Below are 25065 nucleotides of genomic sequence, written 5' to 3'. Positions count from 1 at the left end.
GGTGCACATGCTCACAGGTCAACAAAACATCCACACACATAAAATAAATTAACTTTGAAAACAAGAAAGAACATAATCATTAATTCCCTACCCAGATGTAACACTTCTCAAAATTTGCAAAATATACGTTCTATAGAAAGTTTGTTCTATATTTATTTTGTAATCACACAACTAACTGAAACCCATATCCATTGGAATTAAGTTACTTTTAGAGTTTTTGTGGAGAAAAAAAGAAACAGCAAAGGCCAAAAAAAATAGTAAAATTATCTTAACTAAGAGTATAAGTTTAAAACCCTCACTATAAGAAACGAAAGGAAGACAGTGGATATATTGATTAGTTTCATTTAATCATATATATTGCATACTTAATCAAAATACCACACTGAAGCCCACAAGGTACAGTTACTGGTATTATAGTTAAAATAACATTTATTTAAGCATTTTACAATATGAAATATGATACATACCTATAATATCTATACTTTAGAGATAAAGGAAAGATGATTTTAAGACATTCTGGGCTACACAAAAAGTCCTGGAAGAATCTAGGCTCTATAGTGATACCCTGCCTCAAAAAGCAAATCATAATTTCAAAACTTGTGTAATAGAACAAAATCCTGCCAGAAAACTTCTTGCTTGATTTATCTACAAAATCACATTCATTTTGTCAGGTTCATTTGATTCTTAACTTTCCTGAGAGTTCAGTGGTAGCCTGTCACCACTGTATCCCATTTGCAATGTCTGCAATCTAAGTGTATACCAGAGAGGAGCCATTGGTGGAGGATCAAGGCCATTTACACAGTGAAATGTGTTCTCTAGTCTGAAGATAATAACTCTCTTGGGATCAGCTAGGCAGACTACTCCCTTCACCCTGGCCAGAGCCTACTTGCCCAGAAGCACAGGAGGGTTGAGGCAAAATAATCCTGCAGGAAAGTCAAACTTGACCCTGTATCAGCTGTGTGATCTGGTCAGATAGGCTGTTTAACTTCAGTTTTATGAACTATCCAATTGAATTAGCTGTGACCTCAACTCATCAAATGGTCAACAATGGGATGATCCAGTCTTATGGTCATTACAGCCTGCTGAGCCTTGGTGTATGGGTTCGAATGCTACCACTGCCATTTCAGGTAGTGCCTTGCAGATGATTCTGAAGAGTTTGAATTCTCTTGTCCCTCATTCATAAAATGAGGGAAGTAATTATAATTGTACTTCATAGTAATCTCTTTAGATAAAATGAAATACACATGCTTAGAACAATAAGCACATGTCAATGTCAGTAGTAATTGTATTCACTGTGTTTGGCACCTGGTAAGCCCCACTTGTTAACTGTCTTTAGTGTGTTGGCCACAGGCATAGCCATGTTAATCCAATCAACAACAGTAAAAGTGATGTCATTAAAATGCATCTACCTAGAATCAGTCCTTTCCTTCAGTTACTGGTCTACCTGACATTTTGGCACCCTCTTCTGACCCCCTCTTTACTGAGTCCGGGGAGTTGCTGGGCTTAGAATAACACCCAGCAACTCCCCAGACTAGAAAGTCAATGCTTCCCAGTCTGGAAAGTCAAACTTCCCAGTCTGGAAAGTCAGTGCCTTGCTCACTTATGTTCAGTCTTACTCATTTTTAAAAGTGAATCTTCCCTACATCTCTCCTGGTAAGATTGCTTCTGCATTTGTATAGAGTTACAGGATGTATCAAGTACAGCTCTAGTTCCATTGTGGAGCTAGTGAGCAAGCAGTCTTTATTATTTTTTACTGCTGAGGAGCTAACCCTGATCTTAATAGGTAAGAACTCTACCACCAAGCCACACACCTAACCCAGACTCTTTGTCTGGTGTCTAGGTTTACAGTGAAATACTTATTATTGCTAGATGGATAAGCTCATGAAAATGTGTGTGTGTGTATAAATTTATTATATATATAAACATTTTATAGTAATGATGAAATTATAAAAGTAAAAAAAAAATATACACCTGATTTTAAAAGAGATCACAGGGGTTTATCTGTGGGGGGTAAGAATTTTTTTGTGGTCAGGATGTAATATTTGAGAGAAATAAAAAAAAACTCACCAAAAAAATGAATTAATTTTTGTGGGCTTGAGTGGTGGCTCAGTGGTTAAGGTTGCTTACAGTTCTTGCAGAGGTCCGGAGTTTGGTCCCAGCACCCACAGGAGACAGGCGGTGGGGAGGGAGAGGGACAGAGACAGAGACATACAGACACAGACACAGACACATACAAGGTCTTTGACCTTGCACTCATTATCCCACAGCACCCAAGTTTGGCTTAGGTCTATGTATGTCTATACTCTGCTAAAATAGTCACAGGATAGAATGTATGAAAATTATTCTCAAACATCTTTCAGTTTAGCTTAAGGCTCTGGATATCTTTCAGCAATTTCAATCATACTCTGTAAGAAAACAGAAAATGTTTTTTTGTGTGTGTGTGACAATTAATAGGAAATAAAGCACACAACTCAATTGTACAACACTGCTATTTGTACAATCTCTTTTTCAATCATTGTCTTAATTGATCGTGTTTCTTGATATGGCTGTGGCAGTTATAGTATTTACAAGTCAAAACATTTTGAAATATTTGAAGGCAGTGGTTAGTATGATGGATGTGCGTGCAGTGCTGTGGAAGATGTTAGCTAATGTATACTTTATATTATTACAGTTCATGGGGAGACACGGAGACATTTCTTAGAATCACAGCCTAAAATTGGAGTGAATGATATGGAAAATATTGTTGTAACTACTTTGCTTAGCAAGTGATCTCAGTGCTTGTGAGTTGTGGAGAAGGTAGAAATTTAGGAACATGAGAGGAGGGGAGCTGGGAATTATACTAATAGCTTGTTAGTGAGCTTTGTGAAGATGGGTGTGAAGAAAAATAAGTTTATGGCTCTTTTTCCTTTTCCTATTCTACAGCTTTCTAATGTTCAGAAGAATGTTCACCACAAATGAAAAGATGATGAATGCTAACCTGATTGAAAATTCTGTGATTTACTATAGATTGAAACAACATACTTCATGCCAAAATATATACAATTTTCAGTCAATTAAAATAGAAAATAGAAGACAAAAAGCTATTCTAGTATGAAAAAAAGCAAGAAGAAACGGAGCAAGAGGAGAAGGGGGGAGGAGGGACAGTGAATGAGGGGAGGAAGAAGAGGAGGAAGGGAGAAAGAGGAAGAAAAAGTGGCTGCCATCATTTTATGACCCCAAATCTGAAGCTCTGACTCGATGTGACTATTATTACAGCAATGACCTTGAGTACCCCATTTGAATTATTCTGGGCAGTAGCTCAACTTTAGTTTGGGGTTTTCCATTTTACTTGGCTTCAGTTTGTTTTCTTGAATCGGTGTCTCATTCTGTGTGCACAGAATTGCTGAAAGGCTTGGGCGCCACTAAATTATCCCTCTCTGTCTCAGCTTCCTATCATCTGGGACAATAGGCCACGCAACTGGCTCATGTGTAGGTGGAAGTGTTGGTCCTGCCTGCCAGTTCCCAGATTACTGACACAGAGGCTCCATATCAATTACAAATGCCTGACTGGTAGCTCAGGCTTTTTATTAACTAACTCTCACAGCCTAAATCAACCCATTTCTATAATCTGTGTATTGTCGCATGGCCTGTGGCTTTACCTGTTCTCCAGCCTGTCTTGCTCCCTCTGTGTCTCCGGGGACTCCTCTGACTCCACCTTTCTTTATCCTAGCATCCTTAGTGTGGTTGTCCCACCTATACTTTCTGCCAGGCTACCAGCCAATCAGCTTTTTATTAAACCAATCTCAGTGACAAATCTTCACGACGTACAAAAGGATTATTCCACATCACTCATGTGTCAGCATCCTCACCACACTGTGAAGAACGGGGTATTAGGTCTCATGAGCTAAGCATGTCACTTCCCTCCATGTCTCTTCTTCTTTTATCCATCTCGATCTCTGCCCACATTCAACCCCCTTCTTCATCCTATGACATAAGTCAGGCTTGGTCAACCTTTTGACCTTGTGACTCAATGTCACCTACCAAGTTCATGAACGTTGTTTTTAAGAACCTCACATTTTTAAGTAAGCTTATGACTCTGTGTGGGGACACATTCAAGCCGCAGCTGCTAATTGTCTAAGCAGTTCTTCAACACGGGCACTTTGCTGTCCTTATGAAGCAGTTCCCAAGCTTCACATTTATTACATCACTCGATGTGTGTCTCCAAACTTAGTTGTGCCTCTATTATCTATTCATTGCTGCTTTATCATCACTATTTTACTTTAATTATTATTTTATGAATTATATGATAAATTTGACGATTTATTTGTCTACTATTACCAAACCAATATTTAATTCCATGAAAGGTATTGAAACTGTGACAGCCAGAGGAAAAATTCCAGCAGGACAAAGTTGTCCTCTGTCAAGAAAATGTCACACCAGAGGCCATCTTTGTGTCAATGGAAAATGGGGCTCTAAAATACCAATCACCTGTCATCAACTACTATAGCCCATCACAGAGGCAGAGCTGCCAGGCTGCTGCAATTGGCAGGGGCTGGGCTGCTTATGTGAGTGTGCTGGTCCTCAGGAGATGAGCAAAGCATTCATAGAGATTTATAGACCACATCCACATAAGGAGACACTGTCATCAGATTTTAGAAGTTAATTGGCTGTGCAAAATGACTAGATTTGGTGCAATTAGAAACCAACGTTGGAGCTAAGGTGTAACTCAGGTGGGGAGAAAGCCTGCAGAGCGTGCCCAAGGTTTGATCACCAGTACCATATAATCCAGGCATGGTGGCACAGACCTGTCATCTAGCGCTTGGGAGGTAAAAGCAAGAGGATCAGAAGTTCAGAGTCATCCTTGGCTATGTAGAGAATGGGAGGCCAGGCTGGGCTACATGAAACCCTGTCTCAAAGTAATCAAAAACAGAAGTGAGGAGAGAAGGCCAAGCTCAGGGTACCAAACTCACTTTTAAAGAAACATGAAAATACATCTCTTAAAATTATTCTGACCATTATGCATATATAAAATGATACATTATTAGAAAACCACCTACACATATGTGAGTCTCCTTTTCTCTCACCTGCTTTCATTCCACACAGGTAACTACACTTTTAAGTTTGAACAACAGCATTCTGCATATTTTCTGTGCATACATAATCACAGATACACACAGGATTACACTAGCTTACACATACTCAATTTTTGCACTTTGCACTTAAGATTTTAAAGATTTATGTGTATATGTGTCTGTGAGGATATTCAGAGTGTACACATGTACACAGAAGTCAGGAAGGGGCATCAGCTGGCCTTTGCAGTACTTCTCCACCTGTTCCTATGAGGCAACGTCTCTCCCTAAACCTGTGGCTTGCATTTGCAAGGCAATCCCTGTCCATCCATCCTCCTGTCTCCATAACCCCACCTTAGACATGGGGTTGTAGATGTTTGTGGGACTTCTAGCTTTTTGTAGTGCTAGAATCTGAACTCTAGTCTATGCTTATATAGCAAGTTCTCTTACCCACTGAGCTATATTGCTAGCCCCTTATTAGTTTTTTTTTTACATACTTTTATATTTACCTCACCTGTTTAATTATTGCATTCTTAGAAATTCACTTAATCAATATACTTGAGATGAGCTGACCTAGCCTTTGTTACTATTACAAAATAAAAGGCAACAAATTCTTTTAATCCCACACATTTAGATAGGAAATGCTTATGGTTTAGTGCTTGAAATTTGCCTGTGGTTCTTGAAATTCCATTTTGGACCTGAGTCTCAGACAGTGTTACACACAGAACATAAATAAATAAACAAACAAACAAACAAATAAATAAATAAAGGAACTTAAGTGACAAAGATGTCTTCACTGCCCTTGAACCAGGAATGCTTTGGTTGTGATTTCTGCTGGAGACACCAACTTCTGTGCACCTAAAAGTCTTGACTGTCTTCTCAGGGATATTGACAGAAAAGGAGCATGTCTACCCCAGGCCATTTGCATTTAAGGTTTCAACACATGGGGTCTCCACACAAATCATCAGCAGGTGCAGCAGCTGGACTTTCACCTTGGAAAAAGACCTGGAGTCTTGGATCTTCACCATTTTGCAAATTAATTGAAAACAATGACCTCCACTTGATAACTTTCACAGCTTTTACATGATATAGAGTGAGGACCTTTTTCCTTGTATAATGTCATTTCTACTGTTGAAATCATTGTTTTTTTGCTCCCTTTCAGGGCTGGGCGTGGACTGTATGGAATAGATAGCATGCCTGATCTCCGCAGGAAAAAGACATTGCCTATTGTACGGGATGTGGTGAGCTACTCCTGCTTAATTCTCACTAGCTACATGCCTTGATGTTTTCTTTGTGAAAATGTAAAGCCTTTCTCATTGACTACCTAGTCCATAAACATTTCATAGAGTAAAATATCTGAGGCCAGAGTCTGCCCAGCACTAACACATTCATTATTTCTTTAAAACACATCTGATGAAAGAAATGACTCTAACCTTTCAACTGCTTTTGACATCAGTGGAAATTACAAGTTTTTAGTTAAACCGACTTTATAATTGAGCCAAAAGAAATAGCACAGAAAACAAAATAAGCTGTTGGAGCTGGGCTTTGATGTGCAGTACTGTGGAGGATTACAAGATTAACTTAAAGAGTTTAAAGCTTGCTTTGGGTTTCTCTACTTCAACACAGTAGACTCCAGATTTTATAATGGAAACAGCTGACACTAACCAATCTTCTAACGTGTGACAATCGACTCTAGCTAAATTACTTAGCTCTTCCATCCAAAGAAGATTGCAGTTTCCAACTCATTAAAGTTTGTGTTGGTTTTGGACATGACTCTGAAGAGCTCACTCTCCTGTAAGGATGGATTCTGAGACAGTTCAGAAATGCCAAGAACTGACAGTGGGACAGTGGTCTGTGTTCCATCATGAAAAAAAAATGCTTAGACCTGAAGAGATCTTTTAGTGGCTAAAAGTACCTATTGCTTTTGCAGAAAACCTGAGGTTGGTTCACCACATCCAAGTTGTGTGACTAACAACTACCTGTTAACATTAGCTGCAGGGGATCTGCTGCCCTCTACTGGCCTCTATGAACACATGCACACTGTGGCATACTCACACAGACACACACATACACATAATTGAAAAAATAAATCTTAAAAGGAAAAGCCCCTTTGAGTGATGAATACAATTGCTATATCATCCAGACGTCTTCCAGGCCAGGTGTAGTGGCACACAGCTGTGACAATAGTACTTAAGAGCCAGAGATAGTGTTCTGGGCCAGAACAAGTTAATTTTCTTTGGGCATATAATACTCTTAATAGTTTAATATCAAAACTTACTTTACACACACAAAAAAAATTCCCTTTTAGCATCAATATGCATAATTTTTTATACCAGCAATGTTTGATTTTGCTAAGAAAACCACTAAAGGCAATGACTTTAATTTTAAAATAAAATGTTATGGGGCTGGAAGGATGCCTCTGTGGTTAAGAGTTCATACTACTCTTGCAGAAGACCAGAATTTGGTTCACAACACCCATATCAGGTCTCACAATCACCTGTAACTCCATCTCTGAAATCTAGTACCCTCTCCTATTCTCTGTGGGCACCTGCACTCATACGTGCTTATGTGTGACCGTGTGCGTGCGCGCGCGCGCACACACACACACACACACGCAAATTAAAAATATTTCTCTAAAAAGTTAATTAATTAAGATGGTGTCCTCTAAGATCTTACAGTGGAAAGCATTGCATATTGGTGCAGTTAGCTCAGCTTCTTGTCAGGAAAGCATGGGGATTTTTTTTTAACTGTTACACTAACGGAACATTGTTATGCTTTTCCCATTCCTCATATGTTTAATTATTTAAATATTTTTCCCTTTGCTCCTGGAATCTTCAGGCCATGGTAAGTGCTTTTCAATTTATTTCATTGTTCTCTGCTCTTCTAAAACACACACTGACTTTATTCAAGAGATAAAAAGAGGGCAATGAGGTAAAATAGAGCTACCTGGGAATAAGAAGTTTTAGTTCCCATATGTGCCTGTAATTCTAGCACTCAGAGTGTAGAGAGGGATGAATTGTCCATGAGTAAGAGTCCATCTTGTACATAATGAATTCTAGGCCAGCCAGGGTTACATAGCAATACATAGACACATGAGATCTGGGTGTACTGTTAAATTCTCCAAGGATTCAATATCAAATTTAATTCTGAGAAGCATATATATCAAAACTAAACACAAATGTAAGAGAAATATAAAATTAGGAACAAACACTTCATGTGGGTTAATTTTAACAGTCAACTTGACACAGCTTAGAATCACTTGGGACAGGAGTCTTAATGAGGAATAATGCAGATTAGGTTAGTTTGTGGACATACATGTGGTGAATCTCCGTGATGGATAACTGACAGATGAAAACCCAGCCCTTTGTGGGTGACACCATTCCCTAAGTAGGGGAATCTGAATAGTATAAAAGAGGAGGAAGCTGGTGAATTGGGCTGCCATTATTCTTTCTCTGCTAATGACTGTGGATGCTTTGTAACTAGCTTCTTGAGTTCTTGCCTTGACTTTCCCAAAATGATGGACTGTAACCTGGAATTATAAGTCAAATAAACCTTTCCTTCCCTAAGATGATTTATCCCAGCAACAGAAATGAATAGGCATAGTTATTAGGGATGAAGAATACAATTACCTTGGGTAAAACCTTCCAAAGTAACCCTCTTCAGGTTGACACTGAGTAGAAGATGGGCATGGGGTAACTAACTTATTTAGTTGTTTGTATATGAAACTGTATCAGTGTGGCTTCATAATCCTGAGGGTATTTCTGAGCAGACAGGGCTGTAGGAATGCATTATTCCCATCTGACTTCTCTTTGCTCTTGGTAGGATGGCATATTCATATCTAATTCAGAATTTCTGACTTCTGAATTTCTCTGTAGCAGTGTTTTTTGTGATGGCATGGTGTTTGGGTAGGAAGCAGGTGGTGATGGTCCAGGTTTGTAAGGGTAGAAGTGAAAAGGACTTGACTGCTATTAAAGATGATGTCCATTTGGATACCGCAGTACTCACTCACTCAATAAGGGTGTTCAGGAGAGCGCATCCCCACTAGATATGAAGAATATTCTAGGAAACACCCCAGGAGTCATGCAGTATCAGGTGCAGCTCAGATCAGCTCTCGTCAGGCTGGGTAACATCAGTGCACATGTTTCCTGACAGATTGTAACTGACTGTGCCCCAGGGAATAACAAAGTTATAGAAGCCTCTTGCTATCCCAGAAACTTAGAAGTAATCCTAGATCTTGCATAGACTTCACTTCAGTCTTGTGACGGGTCAAATGTCAAGTTGAGTTTCCGGGGGTGGGGGGTGTGTGTCTGGTTTTAACATTAAGGGAGTTCCACTCAGGGTGATATGATAGCAAAGTCCTTTTTACTAAAACAGCGACAGCTAGCATTATTACATCTTTGCTTTCTGAAATGCATACAAGCCACCTTCTCTATATAGTAACCCATTATATCTTGCCTATTTCAGACCCTGGCTGCCCGGAAATCTGGTCTGTCCCTTGCTATGGTCATCAGGACATCACTAAACAATGAAGAACTGGTAGGTGCCTCACCACTTACTAACTGTATTGATCAGACCCCCCAGAAGCATAGCCATTCTATTTGAGATTCCCATTTGTCGTGTGTGGCCTAATGTCCCAGGAATGACTAGAAACACAAGGAAAGCCTGGTTGGTCCCAACTAAACTCCCTGGGAGCTCTGGCTTCACTACAGATGATGCTCACACACGTTTTGTTTTTATGGCTGTTTTTCTAAGCTAATACCACATATCTGTCTAGCTTCCCCTGGAAAACCCCTAAAGGTATTTTATGTTAAAGTTTCTCTTAACTTAAGGCAACATCTCCCTTCTGATTGAATTTATAGTTTCCTCCTCCAACATTTCACTGTGACCTCCATGGTATAATATGGTATGGTCAGGCTACTAGATGCTAAATAATGAATATTGTTACTTCTGCAAATTATACAAACTCTTATATGTAAAGTAAATTAGTAACAAAACAGAGGATTATGGGAGTACATATGTGCTTATCATTTGGCTTAGTGAATAATACCAATGAGCTACTGTTCTGTTCCTTATAACAATGGATATGAGAACTGTGCATTAACTTCTCCACATGGACTCTGATATCCTGGAGGGCATTTGTGTGTGTCATTCATTGTTCTCATTAGATTCTCTCATCACCATTACTTGGAACAATCCTGGGCACAAGGTAGATGTTTTATAAGGCCTTGTCGGATGCAAAAACCATCCTGTTTAGAAGACACAAGGAGGGTGCCAAGATCTAGGTCAGCGATTCTTAAATCTGGCTCATTAGAAGCCCAGAGGGAGCTTTAAAACCTGCTGAATGCTGGCCACTCCCAGCAGTTCTGGTGTAATTGGCTTCAGGTACAGCCTGTGAAGAGAGGGCTAGTTAACAATGTGTGCCTTGGCTGTCCTGCTACAGGGACTGAGTCCTGCTCACTCAGACATGGATTTGCCTGAAATGTTTCAGTGTCCATCTTTACAGGAACTATTATTTCCAACTTTTCTCTATCTGCCATTCTCATAGGACAAAACTTCTGTGAACATTTTATGTCTCATTTTAACTGTCATTATACTTGACATTTCCTAACAACATATTTCATATTTTTGCTGTGCTTCCTGTCATTGTCTTCTTGCATCTGTAAATTCTTTCTTATGCCTTTCTATGAAATGCAGTCCCTACACACATACACACACACACACACACACACACACACACACACACACACACACACACAAAGAATCAAAGTCTATTTGTGAATCCTTGGGCTTCTGCAATATACCATTTCATTTGAAAAGCGAATACTTATTCCAGTGAACAATAGAAGTCAGTGGGATGCCTCTGCATTTCCTGAGACCCAAGACAAGGAACACATCTTCCCTTCAGAAGTAAATTACCTATCAATCTATTTGTCAGCAACCTAAAAATACTACTTTTCTTGCTTAAAGGAGCCCTGAGCAGAGGGCTTGTCTGGGGGTGTTGGGTAGATGAATAGACTGCATTAGCTCCCTCTCAAATCCACCAAGCTCATTTCCCTGGGGCCCCTGTCTTGAAAAGTAATGAAATATGACTTGTGTAGAGCAGGCATATTAAATGTCACTCCTGACAAGCTGTCGAGTTCGGTCATTACATGGGCAAATGACATAAATGCTGAAGTGAACGATTTCCACGCTGCATCTCTAAAGTCCTTCTGGGCACTCTCAAATGGAAAGTACAGGACATTGCCTGTGCACAGAGGGAATGATCTGGCTGCCCGGGAAACAGCAGATGGTGAAGTTTCAGTATTAGAGAGATGGACAGTCAAAAGCACAATCATCTCTTCCAAGATAGGAAAGGGCTCTGATGTCTATAGTAACACCCAGGACAGTCAACATCACACCCAGGAATGCTTCCCTGTCTCCTTGCAAATGAGGCTTAGACTCCTTTCTTGGAGTGCTGACATGGAAATTAGTTGTGGCAGTGTTTAGAATTATGTCTTTTTCACAAGTACTTCCCTGGTCTGGCTTCTCTTCTTAAGTACATGTTTGCTAGGGACTGAACACAGGGTCCCTGCAGGAGCAGCCAGTACCCCTTGTCTGTGAGATATCTCTTGTGCAGTACCCTCTGTTCTTTATGAGTACAGTCTTTGGCTTGAGGTTCTTGGAGACCCAGTTCCAGAGTTCACTAGCTCTAAGACCTCCTAGGGCAAGTTACAAACACTCTCCTGGCCTTGAGTTTTTAAAATCTTTACTAATATAAACATAGTGTTCTTCTGTATATATTATTATACTACATAAATATATTATATGTTCGTACACATATATAATATATGTGTGTATAGGTACATTCTCATGCACATATTTACATTCATAAATCCAAATAGCCTCTAGTTTTTCATATCCTTGAATACTGTGATCCCTGTATTAAATTAGTTTCAAAAAAGCAAATCAAGAGTGTCCCTTTTTTTCAGATCTAGGCCAGTTTGCATGCGTAAGGTGCCGTGCCAATCTTGCCTTATATCACCAGAACCCGATGCTTATTTCAGGATGGTTATATGACTCTGGCATCCAGTCGTTTCATGTAGCAATTGCAACCATGGTCTTTATACACTGATTCTTGACTTGGCTTTGAGTTTGTACACCTGTCCGCTGTGAAAGGTTCTTTTCTTCCCTGTTATTGATGTCATGGCCTCTGCTAGGTGTTATCCCCAGGCCTCACACACACTGGGCCTGTGCTCTGCCACTGGCTGACACTCCCGACCTCCTTTTTCTACACTTTGGAATCCAATACTGCTGAATTGATTATATCATTAAGATTTGTAAAGACATGTGTCTCTATAATCTTATTGTTATCTATTTGTATTTTCTCAATTTCGTAAAATCAGCACTATAAGAAATTTATCTTTGCCGACTTGAAGTTTTTCTTTTCTTTTCTTTGCATTGTTTTCAATCAAACCTTTCATTTATTCCAACCCCCCCCAACCCCCATTCATTTCATTTCATTTTGTACTTTGAGACAAGGACTCATTTCTGTAGGCCAGGCTGGCATCATACTCAGTGGCAGTCCTCCTGCCACAGTCTCCCGTGATGGAATTGAAATGGTGAGCTACCATACCTGCTACCACCAAATTGATTTCCTGTGTTAGCTGTTTTGGATTCATTCTTTACTTGCTTTGTAATAAACTTTGAAACTGATTTCCTAATTCATAGAGTTGAACCCATATTACATTTTAATTGCTTTTATTAACTGTCCAAAGGGGATATTTATGAAACAGAGGAAATAAATATCAGTAATTATACATCCATGTGTGTATCCATTTAGACAATAATGAGTGCATGGCACATGCGGAATTTAAACCCTTGCTGTGTCGCAGAGGACAGGATGTACTGTTCCTAAGAGCAATGGTTACCTCCTTCCCTGACACCCACTGAAAACAGCCAACCCTTGCCAGAGTCCAGCTCCAGTGGGGTTCAGGTCCCAGAGAGGAGGTGTGAAGTCAGCAAGGAAAGGAGACTGACATGATCTGGGGGTGAATCAGGAAGGCTGCTCACTTATTGAAAGTAGGCTACACCTTATACACTCTATAATTGCATTAGAGTTTAACCACAAGCAATATTGAAAGCAGACTTAGTGATTCTGGGGTGAAAGCAGTCATGGACATCATTTTTCTTGAAGCAAAAAACAAACCAAAGCAAAAAACAAACAAACAAAAAAAGCAAACAGTAAGCTTAGCAAGAATCTAAATGCCTATTGTCTTCTAAGACTCAGGAACCCTGCCCGGTGCCCTACTACACTTCCTCCTGCATGGTCTCAGCCCTTGTGGTCAGGAGGAGTCAGCCATCGAGTCCTGAGAAACAAACCTGTAGGAGCACTTTTCGTTCCTCAGGGGCACGATGCCATGTTTGAACCATGTAGCATGGTAAGCATGGAGCTGTTTGCAAATTTTCTTCCTTTGTGCCTTAGTCTTAGGATATGGGCCTGTTCCCTTCATAAGCTCCCCCAAGGGAAGGTCCTGACATTTACTCTTTTTTCATTATACTATAGCATTCTGATTCCTTCCATGCATACACTCTTGTATATGGTGGGGGAGGGGGGCAAGCCAGCCTAACTTCTTAATAGAATCTGCTCCAGGGGAGGTGGGGGAAGGGCAGACCAGATCTTGCTATTCATCCAGTAAGCCACTAATCCTGGCACTATTCTCTTCTTAGTAACTGAACTCTTGCCCTTAAAGGCCTCAGGCTCTGGGTCTGGGACCATTGCTTTTCTCCATTGGTGCTTTTCATCCTTAGGGCCAGGTACGCCTAGTTAGTAAATCTTAAACTTCGATATTTTTGGTGTGATTGGGGGTGGGGGGCATTATGGTGATTCTTGTATGGAAGTTGGTAGAGTTATCATGCTACATGGTTCCACAGTGGCAAGGATCTTTTCCAATGAATTATTTGTGTTTAAAGAGGCTGCTATTGTCTACATTTTCATCCTTCACCAAAGTCCTTGCAAACTTCCCAAAGGAAAAGGAATAAGGAAACCCCCAGAGCACATAGTGAGAATCATCAAAAACAAAAGGATAAAGGTGTTAGAGAGCTGCAATTCTCAATGCCAAAATGCTGGAACCTTGTCAGGCAGCAGTGGCCTCCATGTGGTCCATGCCAGACCTTCTTTCATGGCCTCTGCCAGATGATTTATGAAAATTCAGTCTCTACCAAGGAGGTAAAAATGTATAGTTTCCACAATAAAGTGGCGAAAATTTTTCCTTGTGGAAGAATTCACACCAAGTTTGGCTCCTTACAAATCAGTTTTCTCTGGCCAATTTAGTTGTGTATTCAAATTTTCATATGTACTTTTGGAATCTTGATTTGGAGGAAGACTGACATTTATAATACTTGAAAGATCTATGTGTATTTGCTTCCAAGTTACATTTCATGTGGAAACAGACAACAGACTCTGTGCTGTGTTGTACTATCCTTTGGCCTTCGCATCACCCACAGTATCCTTTTCTACCCTCCTTTGGAGTAACCCCCCAAATTCCTTTGGGGTATGATAACTATCATCTCTAAAATAAGTAAATCATCTCTTTATTAACTGTTATATTATTTATTATTTACAATCTTCCCTTCACACACACTGATACACTCAGACATACACACACACACACACACACACACACACACACACACACACACACACGGTTTTAGTTTTGTTTTTTAACTCTACTAAAACTTTACCTAAATAAATATCAAGATCACTGGTCAGCTTTCCATGATGACTATACTAGTGAGTTAATTAATCCACTCTGCAATTGTGTCCACTTCTATACTTATGAACCTGTAGTGGTGTTGAGTCTTCCTGTTCAAAGGCTATTTCAAAGGTCACATTGTATGCAATGTTCTCTCTTTGGATCTCACTAATGCTTGTGTCTACAAGTAGGAATTGTGTGCCACAGGACAGTCATGCATTTCTTTCCTGAAAGGTGTGCACTGAGTGCAGGAACATTGTTTCAAGCAAGAATCATACTTTTCAAAACTTCAGGCTATCCTAATGAGATTCTTTTAGAGTATGTAATGTTGTTGATTTACAAAATCTCATGAAGAATCCCCATAGAATGCCATGAAAATGGACCTTTACTAGTTAGCACTATAGCAGGAGACCAAGGAGGAGCTTGACATGGAGGCAGCCAAGCTTTGCTCCTGATGTGTCTATTAACATTGACTGATGGCAGCTTACAACACTACTCGCTGCTTTTGGCAAGAAGCCTGATTACTTTATTTTTCAGAGTCATATATTCTTCTGATACTTATAATAGCAAAGGCTATCTATTTCCATCCAGTGTCCTAACACTTCATAAGATAACATTAAAGTAGCACACCTCAGTTTCTTCCTCAGCACAGAGATTTTCAACCAAATCCTTGTTTAGGATCTAAGCAGCCTATTTACCATTCGAGGCTTTTCAGGACGTGAGGCAGTTTTTAACTCCCTTTAGAGAGGCTAAGGACTGTCTGAACATGGTAAAAATGGCCTGCCTTGTTAAAATCTGTTAACCAATATAAAAATAATATTATCGTTTCCTACTTTTACATAGATAAAGCACCAGAATGGCATGCATCAAACTATGCCTAACTCAGAAAAGAAAAAAGAACCTAATTGTATAATTTTTTACTATTGATTTCAGTGTCTTTCTAGTTGATAAGTTATTTTATGGGGCATGTGATTTATTATAATTTGAAAAATACATGTCTTTTAGAATGTAATGTTTCTTGGGAAAGGTCTCAACATTTTCAAATAGATTAGCAACAAGCCATTGCCCAAAGGACTCCATTTAAATATCCTGTGCTCCTTTTAAATAACTCTGGCTAATTGTTCAGTGAATTTCAGTGATTCACCAATGACTATTATCATCATCTGCCTGGACAGCACCAGGACAGCACCAGTCACCATGGGGAACACCACACTGAACTTTTATATACAGCAAGGCTTTTCTTATGAATTAGTTGATTAAAAAAAATTGTCTAAGTAATGTGTGTTGAAAACCATTCCTTGTAGAACAAATTGCATAAAGCATTGTTTGAAGAGTGAAGTATTAGCCAGGTCCCCCATCAGGAAAGAACAGTCTAAATAGAATCTGCAGTGGCATGGAGATGTTTCTAGAGGGTTATGGTTAGCATTAAAAATGTTTGCCATATACTTCATAGTTTTGCTATGCATAGCAAGTAAGGTTAGTCATGTAGTTAGTGTTTCAAGTTAAAAAGACAGAGGTATATTAGGGTCTGAACACTGCTATGGATGATAAGATATTCATCCTTGCCCTCCTTGAGTTTGGGGTACAGTGGGGCACAGCCATGGGCAGGTGATTAGAGCTATGGGAAGCTGTGGAAGAACCTGGATGAGAGTGGAGCCCCATCCAGTCTGGAGGATTATTGAGAACTCTCTAGTTAAAATATCCAAATTGGATCTTAAAACAGAAGAATAATCAAGCAGAATGTCAGGTTAAAAATCATTACTTACATCAAAATCAAAGCTTCTCTCTCTCTCTCAAAATAGCAAGATCAGGGGTAAATGATAAAATGGTCTGTTTTGTCTTGAAATTTCCAAAACCCACTGACTTGCTTTGCCATGTTTCCTCTCTCATCCTCACAGAAAATGCATGTCTTCAAGAAGACCTTGCAGGCGTTGATCTACCCCATTTCTTCTACTACCCCACACAACTTTGAGGTCTGGACAGCTACCACGCCCACCTACTGCTATGAATGTGAAGGGCTGCTGTGGGGTATCGCAAGGCAAGGCATGAAGTGTCTGGAGTGTGGGGTGAAATGTCATGAGAAGTGTCAGGACCTCCTCAATGCTGACTGTCTGCAGAGTGAGTAGTCAGTCTATAGAAGTCTGTGTCTTCACCCTAGACCTCTACTTCCCATATTGTATATGCTTTTTCCCCACCACATATACGAATGAGATACTGATAGCCCATCCAGTCATAGAGTGGATGGTATATCCTCTGCTCTTGTTCACTTTTTTTCTTGTTGTGATAAAAACACTTGACCAAACATGGAAAAGAAAGGGCTTATTTCACCTTAAAGATTACAGTCTACCATTAAGGGAAATCAGGATGGGAACTCAAGCAGGAATGGAAGCAGAAAACAAAGAGGAATGTTGCTTTTTAGCTCCCTCTCTGGATTATGCTTATCCAGCTTTCCTAGAAAGCCTGGGACCACCTGCCTAGGGAACAGTGCCACCCAAAGTGAGCTGAGCACTCCTATTTCAGTTAGCAATTAACACAGCCCCTCACCAATATGTCCATTGGCCACTATGACGAGGCAATTCTTCAACAGAAGTTTCCTCTTCCCAGGTGACTTTAGATTGTGTTAAGCAGACAGTAAAGACTAACTACGGCATCTCCACATGACTGAACTAGGAATTAGACACCACTGGGGTCTCAGAGAGAGTCCTTGTGCTGAAAGTGTATCCTCAGCTACTGTAGAACCTCAAAGTGACCTCCAGTCTGTTCTGCTAATATTTCTGTGTGATGTGGCCATATATAATGTCGCCTAAACTGGGGCCAGGACCCACTCCTGAAATTAGAGCTATAGGATGCTTTTCCAGTTCTACCTATTACTGCCTAATGGGGTATTCTTCTATACTCCCTGCACAGATATTGGAAATGGGGCTTTTGTTTTTTAATGTTAAAGGTAAATGAGCTAGGTATAGGACACAAATAGTATTTTCCTAATTTCACACAAATTACTTTCTTGAAGTGAATGAATATGGCTAATAAAATTTACCTCAGAGATTTGTTGAGAAGGCTGCATGAAATGGTCGATGTTGACTCTAAGTATACTGTAGGCCACATGTTGATAGGCTCTTTATCCTTTGATATTTCTGAATAGACACAACTCACTGTGATTTTTATTACAATTTATCTGACATTTTTGTTTTTTAAAAATTATTTATCCAATAGCAGATCCAGAAATATCTGCCCTCTGTACTCTTAGCTATGTATAAGTTGACTCTGTACCATGAATTTTATTTGGGAATTCTCTTTGACAAACTTTATCAAAGAAATCTATTTATGTGTGAGTATTGGTTTGCAATACATGCCTTTTCATGGCAGCATATTTTCTGCTCCCCCTGCTTGCTTTTATATGGATGTAGTCGGGGTAAGGTTCATGGATTGCCTGGAATTGGGTGAAGCAGAAGAAAATGTCAGGCTGCTTAGAGCTTTGGTGACAGCAGGCTAGCTGCAGTCAGTAATGGACAGAGAGCTTCCTCTCGTACTCAGCACATTAACATCCCCAACACAATCAGATCAGGGTAAACAATACAATTTTAACAAAACATTTAGTTTCCCACCCACATAAACCCCTTATTTGTAAACCTTGACGCAGAATCTCATGTAGCCCAGGCTGGCCAGGAATTTACTATGTAACTGAGGGTGACATTAAATTCCTTATTCTCCAGTCTCTATAGCTTATGTGCTGGGGTTGTGTATTGCCCAGCACAACTTTTTCCTTGAAAAAGAATACAATTAGGAATGATCTCTTAAAAGAGTGACTGTTGCAATATTATTCTTTCAGTTTAATTACAAAATATTATTATCCAATTAAAAATTAATATTGGGGATGGAGAGATGACTCAGTAAAAAAATGTTCTGCTTTTCCAGAGGATCTGAGTTTAGCTCTGAGCATCCACACTGGGTGACTCATGGCCATCTGTTATTCCAGCTCCAAGGGATCCACTCCCTCTTCTGGCCTCCATGGACATTGTGCTCATGTGCAAGTGCGCGCACACACACATACACACACACACAAATTAAAAATAAAATCTTTAAAATTTAGTTCTTGTGTTTAAAAATGAATTGTAAACAAGCATTTTAATAAGTAAGAATGTCAGAAAAGTCACAGACATAAAAAGTATTACCATCTAACAATAACGTCTTAAATCTCTTAGAGAAGAAAATAAAGTGGTTTGGATCATACCCAAAAATGTGATTGTTCCATGTTTGTCTTTCAGAGTAAACATCCCCCATCCATAAACTCTAGAAACATTTCCATGTTGTTTCTATTTCTTCAATTAGTATTTCTTATTTGATATTGAGTAAGTAATATAATTAAAATTTTCACTGAGGTTACTCATTAAGACAAACTTGCATTAATTAAGTCAACACCCCCTAGACATACCCAAGGCCAACCTAATGCAGAGAGTGCATCGTGCAGACTCTCTTCCAGGGCATTCTAGGTGTGTCAAGCTCATAATTAAAGTGGCCCATCATGTGCACACTTTTTGTGATAACTAATGTGGGAGAGGGCGGCCCACACAGGCAGCACTATTCCCTAGTCAGGGAGCTATGGACGTGTAAGAGTAGAGAAATTTAGTTGAACATTCTCAAGTAAGGGGAGAGCCATGCTTGTATGTATTCATTTCTCTCTGCTCTTGACTGAATGTGATGAGACTTCCCTTCTGTGATGCTGTAGGTTGTAACCTGGAATTGTGAGCCAGCACAAATCCCTTCACATCTCTTTAAAAAAATATTAACTTCTAGGTAAGTTAGAAGAATCAAAAATACCATATAATAATTAAGGTAGATATAGACATCACTTCTTCAATAACCCTGTCCAATTTTTCCATAAATTTAACATTTTCACACTGATCATAATGAAGTTCTGCAAATGTATGTGTTTAGCATCACAGCTTTCCATAAGAACTAGCAAGGAAATTTGAAATTCTCCCTCCAAAATCAGTGGCCTTTTCTTAAGAAATGTCTCTTTGTTGTTTCAACCAAGAAGCTGGTGTTAGTTTGTATTGGTGTCTGCCTCCCAAGTGCCAAGACTGCAGGGGTGAGCCATTCTGCCTGGCTCAAAATATTCTTTGATTGTCCTCACAAGATAGAAAAGATACAAATATAAAAGCAACAAAAATCTGCATGTAATGTTGGATCCTGAACTGACTAGCTCCAGAGTCCCACAAACAATGTGTTTAGCCCATATTAATTCCTGAGAAGTCCAAATATCACATTCAGTCAGAGTCTGTTACCAGGTGTTCAGCACGCAGGTCTTGTGAGGTATGTTCTGTCTCCCCGACTGATGCTATGCCATACTTCTGTGTCCTAATACAAGCCCCTTTAAACTCACATCGTTAATAAGATCTGGCTATTTCTGTTGTTTGCAAATTGGATATTGATTCCTCTCTTTCTGTGATCCCATTACCAACATTTGCAATCACGGTATTTCGAGACAATCAGATAGGTTGAATATATTGAGCATTCCCCTTGGGTAGTAGATTTAGTCTTAGAAGAAAATAAACAATATTTGCTTCTCCATAACTTAACACACATGTAAGCCCTGGAAGATGATTAATAAATGTGGGATAAAGGCACTAAAAACTACAATGAAAAGTAGCCACTGGGCAGGACAGGGAGACACTAGAGGGATGGCTTGGTATTTTAAGCAGTGACTGTTCTTGCAGAGGATCCAGGTGTTCCCACCCACATGGTGTCTCATAATCATCTGTAAAGACATTGCCAGGGGACGTGATGCCCTCTGATTTCTGAGGGTACCAGACACATATGTGGTGTATATACAAACAAACAGACCAAACGCTCGTACACTTAAAATAAAAATAAACAAAGTTTTAGTAGCCTAGAATGGGGTTGGGGATTTAGCTCAGTGGTAGAGCGCTTGCCTAGCAAGTGCAAGGCCCTGGGTTTGATCCTCAGCTCCACATACAAAAAAAAATTAAAATAAAAATAAAAAAATAAGTAGCCTAGAATGACCAGATAATCATCTTTCTGTAAAACTGTACACAGTTGAAGACACTAGATGAGTGGATTGAAGAACCCAGTGAAGTACTGAGTTCAGAGGGTCTGGTGTCCTGTCAAAAACTGAATGAGAGAGAGACAGAGACAGAGTGCACAGGTGCATGCATATGTACATGGACACCTTGACAATTTGTTGAAGCTTGTCCAATTGGACAGAAAACTATAAGCCTTTTGTAATAAAAAATGATTTGAAATAAATAGGTAATCTTTAAGACTTCAAAACTAATGAGCAACATTTATGAATAATTTGTAAGAAAATTATCTAGGATTTATAATTTTCACTTCCCGTGCAAAGTAAATAGCTCATCCAACTCTCTTAAAGCAGGGGAGGAAAAGCCAAACCGAAGCACAGTCATACGGATAGCACGGTCATGATACTGCTTTCAGTGAAGAAAATGTCAAGACTAAGACACATAAGAGTATCCATAGCCGGGCGGTGGTGGCGCACACCTTTAATCCCAGCACTTGGGAGGCAAAGTCAGGTGGATCTCTGTGAGTTCGAGGCCAGCCTGGTCTACCAAGTGAGTTCCAGGAAAGGCTCAAAGCTACACAGGGAAACCCTGTCTCGAAAAACCAAAAAAAAAAAAAAAAAAAAAAAAAAAAAAAAAAAAAAAGAGTATCCATGCAGAATTATATGTGACTGAATTTGTCCTAGGACCTAGGAGAAAGTTCAGGCAAAGAGAACAGGTGGTAACATTGAGAAAAACTTTAGATGGAAATTCTAGTCCCCTGAAGAAAAATCAATAAATCTGGCAAACTTTCATTTGCTGGTTTGTAATGTTTTCACATTAGTCTAGCCTCCACTCCAGAGCTAATCAGACATCACAAAGATTTAGTAGGCAGTGGGCCCAGCTGGCTACACTTTCAGTTCAGCCTTCAGTGCTAGCCCAGAAATGGTGAATATGTTTGTGGTGGACAGAGCCGGAATGAAAGGAGAGTTATTCCTCTTCAGTCCCATCCAGCATCTGCACCCCTCTGCTTTGCTGTGCATGGAGCCTCAGTGCTCATGAGTGCTCTTTAGCCCCACCATGGTGAAGGTAGCAGCTGTCAGGTTTTCATGAACAAGAAACATGTGGCTGCCATGGGCCCTGGCTGGAGTACAGTTTCTTCAAGACCTTTGAAGAGCCCATTATTCCAAAGCACTTGACTTTATGGAGAAGAACATGGAGATCATCCCTAAGACTCCCCAGGGTTCTGTTTTCTGGGTTTAATTGATGATGTCTGAAACTTGGACTAGACTGTACTGTGTGTATGCAATAAACAGCAGAAGTGGAACAGCAGAGACTAGAAAACTCCGAGAGCCGTCTCCTCCCTTCTATGCAGATCCTAGCCTCTGATGGATATGTGCAAACAGGTGGAAGTGAGAGAGAAGTCCAAAGTTCTGGAAAGGAGACCAAGAGAGGGGAATAATAGGTGATGAGGAAGAATGGGGTGGAGGTAGAGGAAACATGGAACACAGACAAGGAAAGGAGTCTGCAAGAGGGAGGCTCCAAGCAGAGATCAGGGGAAAGAGGATGGCAGAAATGGGAGGGAGGGAACCGCACACTTGCCCTTAGTTTAAAAATGTCAAGTGCTAACAAGATGTCTCAGTAGTTAAGAACACTCACTGCTCTTGCAAAGAATCTGAGCTTGGTTCCTAATACCCACATGGAGTGGCTTATAACTACCCCATAACTCGAGCTCCAGGGGATCAGATGCCCTCTTCTGGCCTCTGTGGGTACCTGCATTCTGATGCTCACACACACACACACACACACACACACACACACACACACACACACACACAAAGATAAACCTTAAAATATAATGACATCTAACCCATAATATAGTGGTTTCAAAAGAATATATAAGTAAAAGCAAAACCAAGCAGCCCACAACAATCTTGAAGAACAGCAGGCTAGAGCAGAGTGATATTTCTACTCCCTAAAGAAACAAGGGCTACCCATCCATCAGAGTATGCACACTTGCTGCCTGGTGCTTACCCTAGTGATCTTGCTTTGGTCTGTGCTTAGACAAAATAATGAAAAGGCCTGTCCATCTCATTGCAGCATGACACAGAGGGACAAGGTCAGCGATGGTACCCTGGGATGTGTTTATTCCCCTAGGGGACAATATGGAGGAGCAGGAAGTCTCAGGCAGCTTCCAACAACAGTGTGAACTGTTTGCACAGCTGACTTCCAGGGTGTTGGAGGCTATTCAAGGAAGAATATAAGCAGAAAGAAACCTGTGTTTAAAGTTTTTTCATGTGTTGTTCTATTTTCTCTAATTTTTTAATAGGATGTGAAGAAACTAAATACGATTTAAAAAAAAAATAGATCTCTCCCTTAAGTTTTCCTTGACATATTTGAAAATTGAGTGCATTTTAAAATTAGTGATTTGTCCCCTTAAGCCATTAAGATATTTATCTTACCCTAGACTAATTGGGAAATCTCAGAAATTACCAATGAAATACAGTAACTCGTCCTGATTTTTTATTTTTTATTTTTTTTTAGTGAACACATTTTCCAAACTCATCCTAGAAGATTCTATTTGCTGACGGGGATGCTTAACTGACGTGGGGATGGTTCAGGCAGAGCCAGCATGACAAGGAACTTGGGGTTTGGCTTGGTTTGGGAGGCAGATCCACTGACAGTCACATCACTTCTGTAAGAGGTGGCAGTTCCTCAGGAGAGGGCCCCCAGCCCACATACCCCCATTTTCATCAGAGAGCCACCTACAGGGGTGGGAGAGATGCTCCATCACACCACAGCTCCTCCAGTTATCCAGGCCTTTGTTTGCAAGAACTGTGGGTTACAAAGCTTTGAGTCTCTGAGGAGGAGGTGGTCTCTGGGGGTGTCACAGGTCTGTTCCATGAAGTGACTGAAGGCATGGGAAAGGAGGAGGGCAGGGTTATCCAGGATAGAAAGCAACTAATGGGAAGGGTGGGAAGATGTCAACTCTGTGCCCACCTACATGATTCCCTAGAAAGAAAACAGGCATCCAGAGAGGACCACCCACATGATGTCACAGGGAAAGACACATTTCTATGCTAGAAACTCTAGTCAGCAAGAGCAGTACTCAGATGCCTCAGTCCTGAGACTCTGTGTGCTTCCTGTGGATGCTAAACCATTACCACCAAGTCTGTTAACCTCAAGTGCATGTAAGGGTTTCTGGGTCTCTAAAAACTATCAAACAAACTAATTTTTCCAGTTTCTCTGGACTTGAATGTCATTTGTCTTTAAGCACTATAGTGACCCTATTAGCGATGGAAACAGTAGCACTTGGCAGGTATGGGATATGGCACTGTCCATGGGTGCTTCACAGTAATTATGGAGCTCAAAGTCCTGAAATTCCTTATTAGCATGAAATACTTTGATAGATGGCTCTGATCTCTGCCTGTTTGACTTTCTAAAAATCCCACGTTTAATCATCATTAGATGATTATAACTCTCATTATTTATTACTCTACCTACTTGCTTTTGTTCAGTCCTCACCTAACCTCATTAAAAGAGACATTACCACTGTTCCCTACTGTTTATGGATGAGGCAGCTAGGGTTGAGGGTGAAGAAGTAGCGACGAGCGTCGGGGTGAAGATCAGTTGGTAAAGTGCTTGCTTAGCAATAGTGAAAATCCCAGGGTCCAATACCTTGTACTTCATAAAGCCAAGCATGGCGTGATCTGCTCACGGCACCCAGGATGCAGAGACAGGAGGATCAGAAATTCAAGAATATCATCGGCTACAGAGCAAATTCAAGGTCAGCCTGGGAAATGAGACCCTGTCTAAAAAGAAAGGGAAGAAAGGAAGGGGGAGGAGAGAGGGGAGTGGAGGAAAAGAGGGAAGAAACAGGAGAAGGGAGAAGCAGAGGGGAAGGGCGGGGGGAGAGGGAAGGAGAATTCAAATGTAAAAGGCTGCTTTTCTGGTCCAATTGGAACTCTATAGCAAATTACGTAAACTAGACAGACACTGAACATCAATCAGAACCTCATTTCCCACTGTACCAGCCCCCAGTCATTCCCAACATTGGTTCCACTGCCCGCTGTTGATTTTCTATGCTCCACAAGGATAAGGGGAGAGGGGCTCCCTTGCCCTGCTCTATAAGGGCACTAAGTCCCGTTCATCAGGGTTTGGCCCTCAGTACTTTCCTATTCTCTTGAAACCCCTCCTTCTGACACTGTCACATTGGTGATTAGGCTTCGGTGCTGAAATTTAGGGGAGCACAAGCATTCGGAACACATC

General features: G+C 40.3%; 1 protein-coding gene across 5 annotated transcripts in view; it reads left to right on the top strand.

Annotated features, from left to right (window-relative positions):
- Positions 1 to 25065, top strand: part of Unc13c (unc-13 homolog C) — a 427893-nt gene that overhangs the window by 154749 nt on the left and 248079 nt on the right. For all 5 annotated transcript variants that reach the window (XM_036192012.1, XM_036192007.1, XM_036192008.1 and 2 more), the window contains 4 exons: positions 6211 to 6289; positions 7887 to 7892; positions 9513 to 9584; positions 16678 to 16897. In XM_036192012.1, coding sequence (XP_036047905.1) covers positions 6211 to 6289; positions 7887 to 7892; positions 9513 to 9584; positions 16678 to 16897 — 377 coding nt within the window. The remainder of the gene's footprint in view (positions 1 to 6210; positions 6290 to 7886; positions 7893 to 9512; positions 9585 to 16677; positions 16898 to 25065) is intronic.

Source organism: Onychomys torridus, chromosome 7, assembly GCF_903995425.1.
Source record: "Onychomys torridus chromosome 7, mOncTor1.1, whole genome shotgun sequence".
NCBI classification, from domain to species: domain Eukaryota; kingdom Metazoa; phylum Chordata; class Mammalia; order Rodentia; family Cricetidae; genus Onychomys; species Onychomys torridus.
This window is presented reverse-complemented; position numbering and strand designations above follow the sequence as displayed.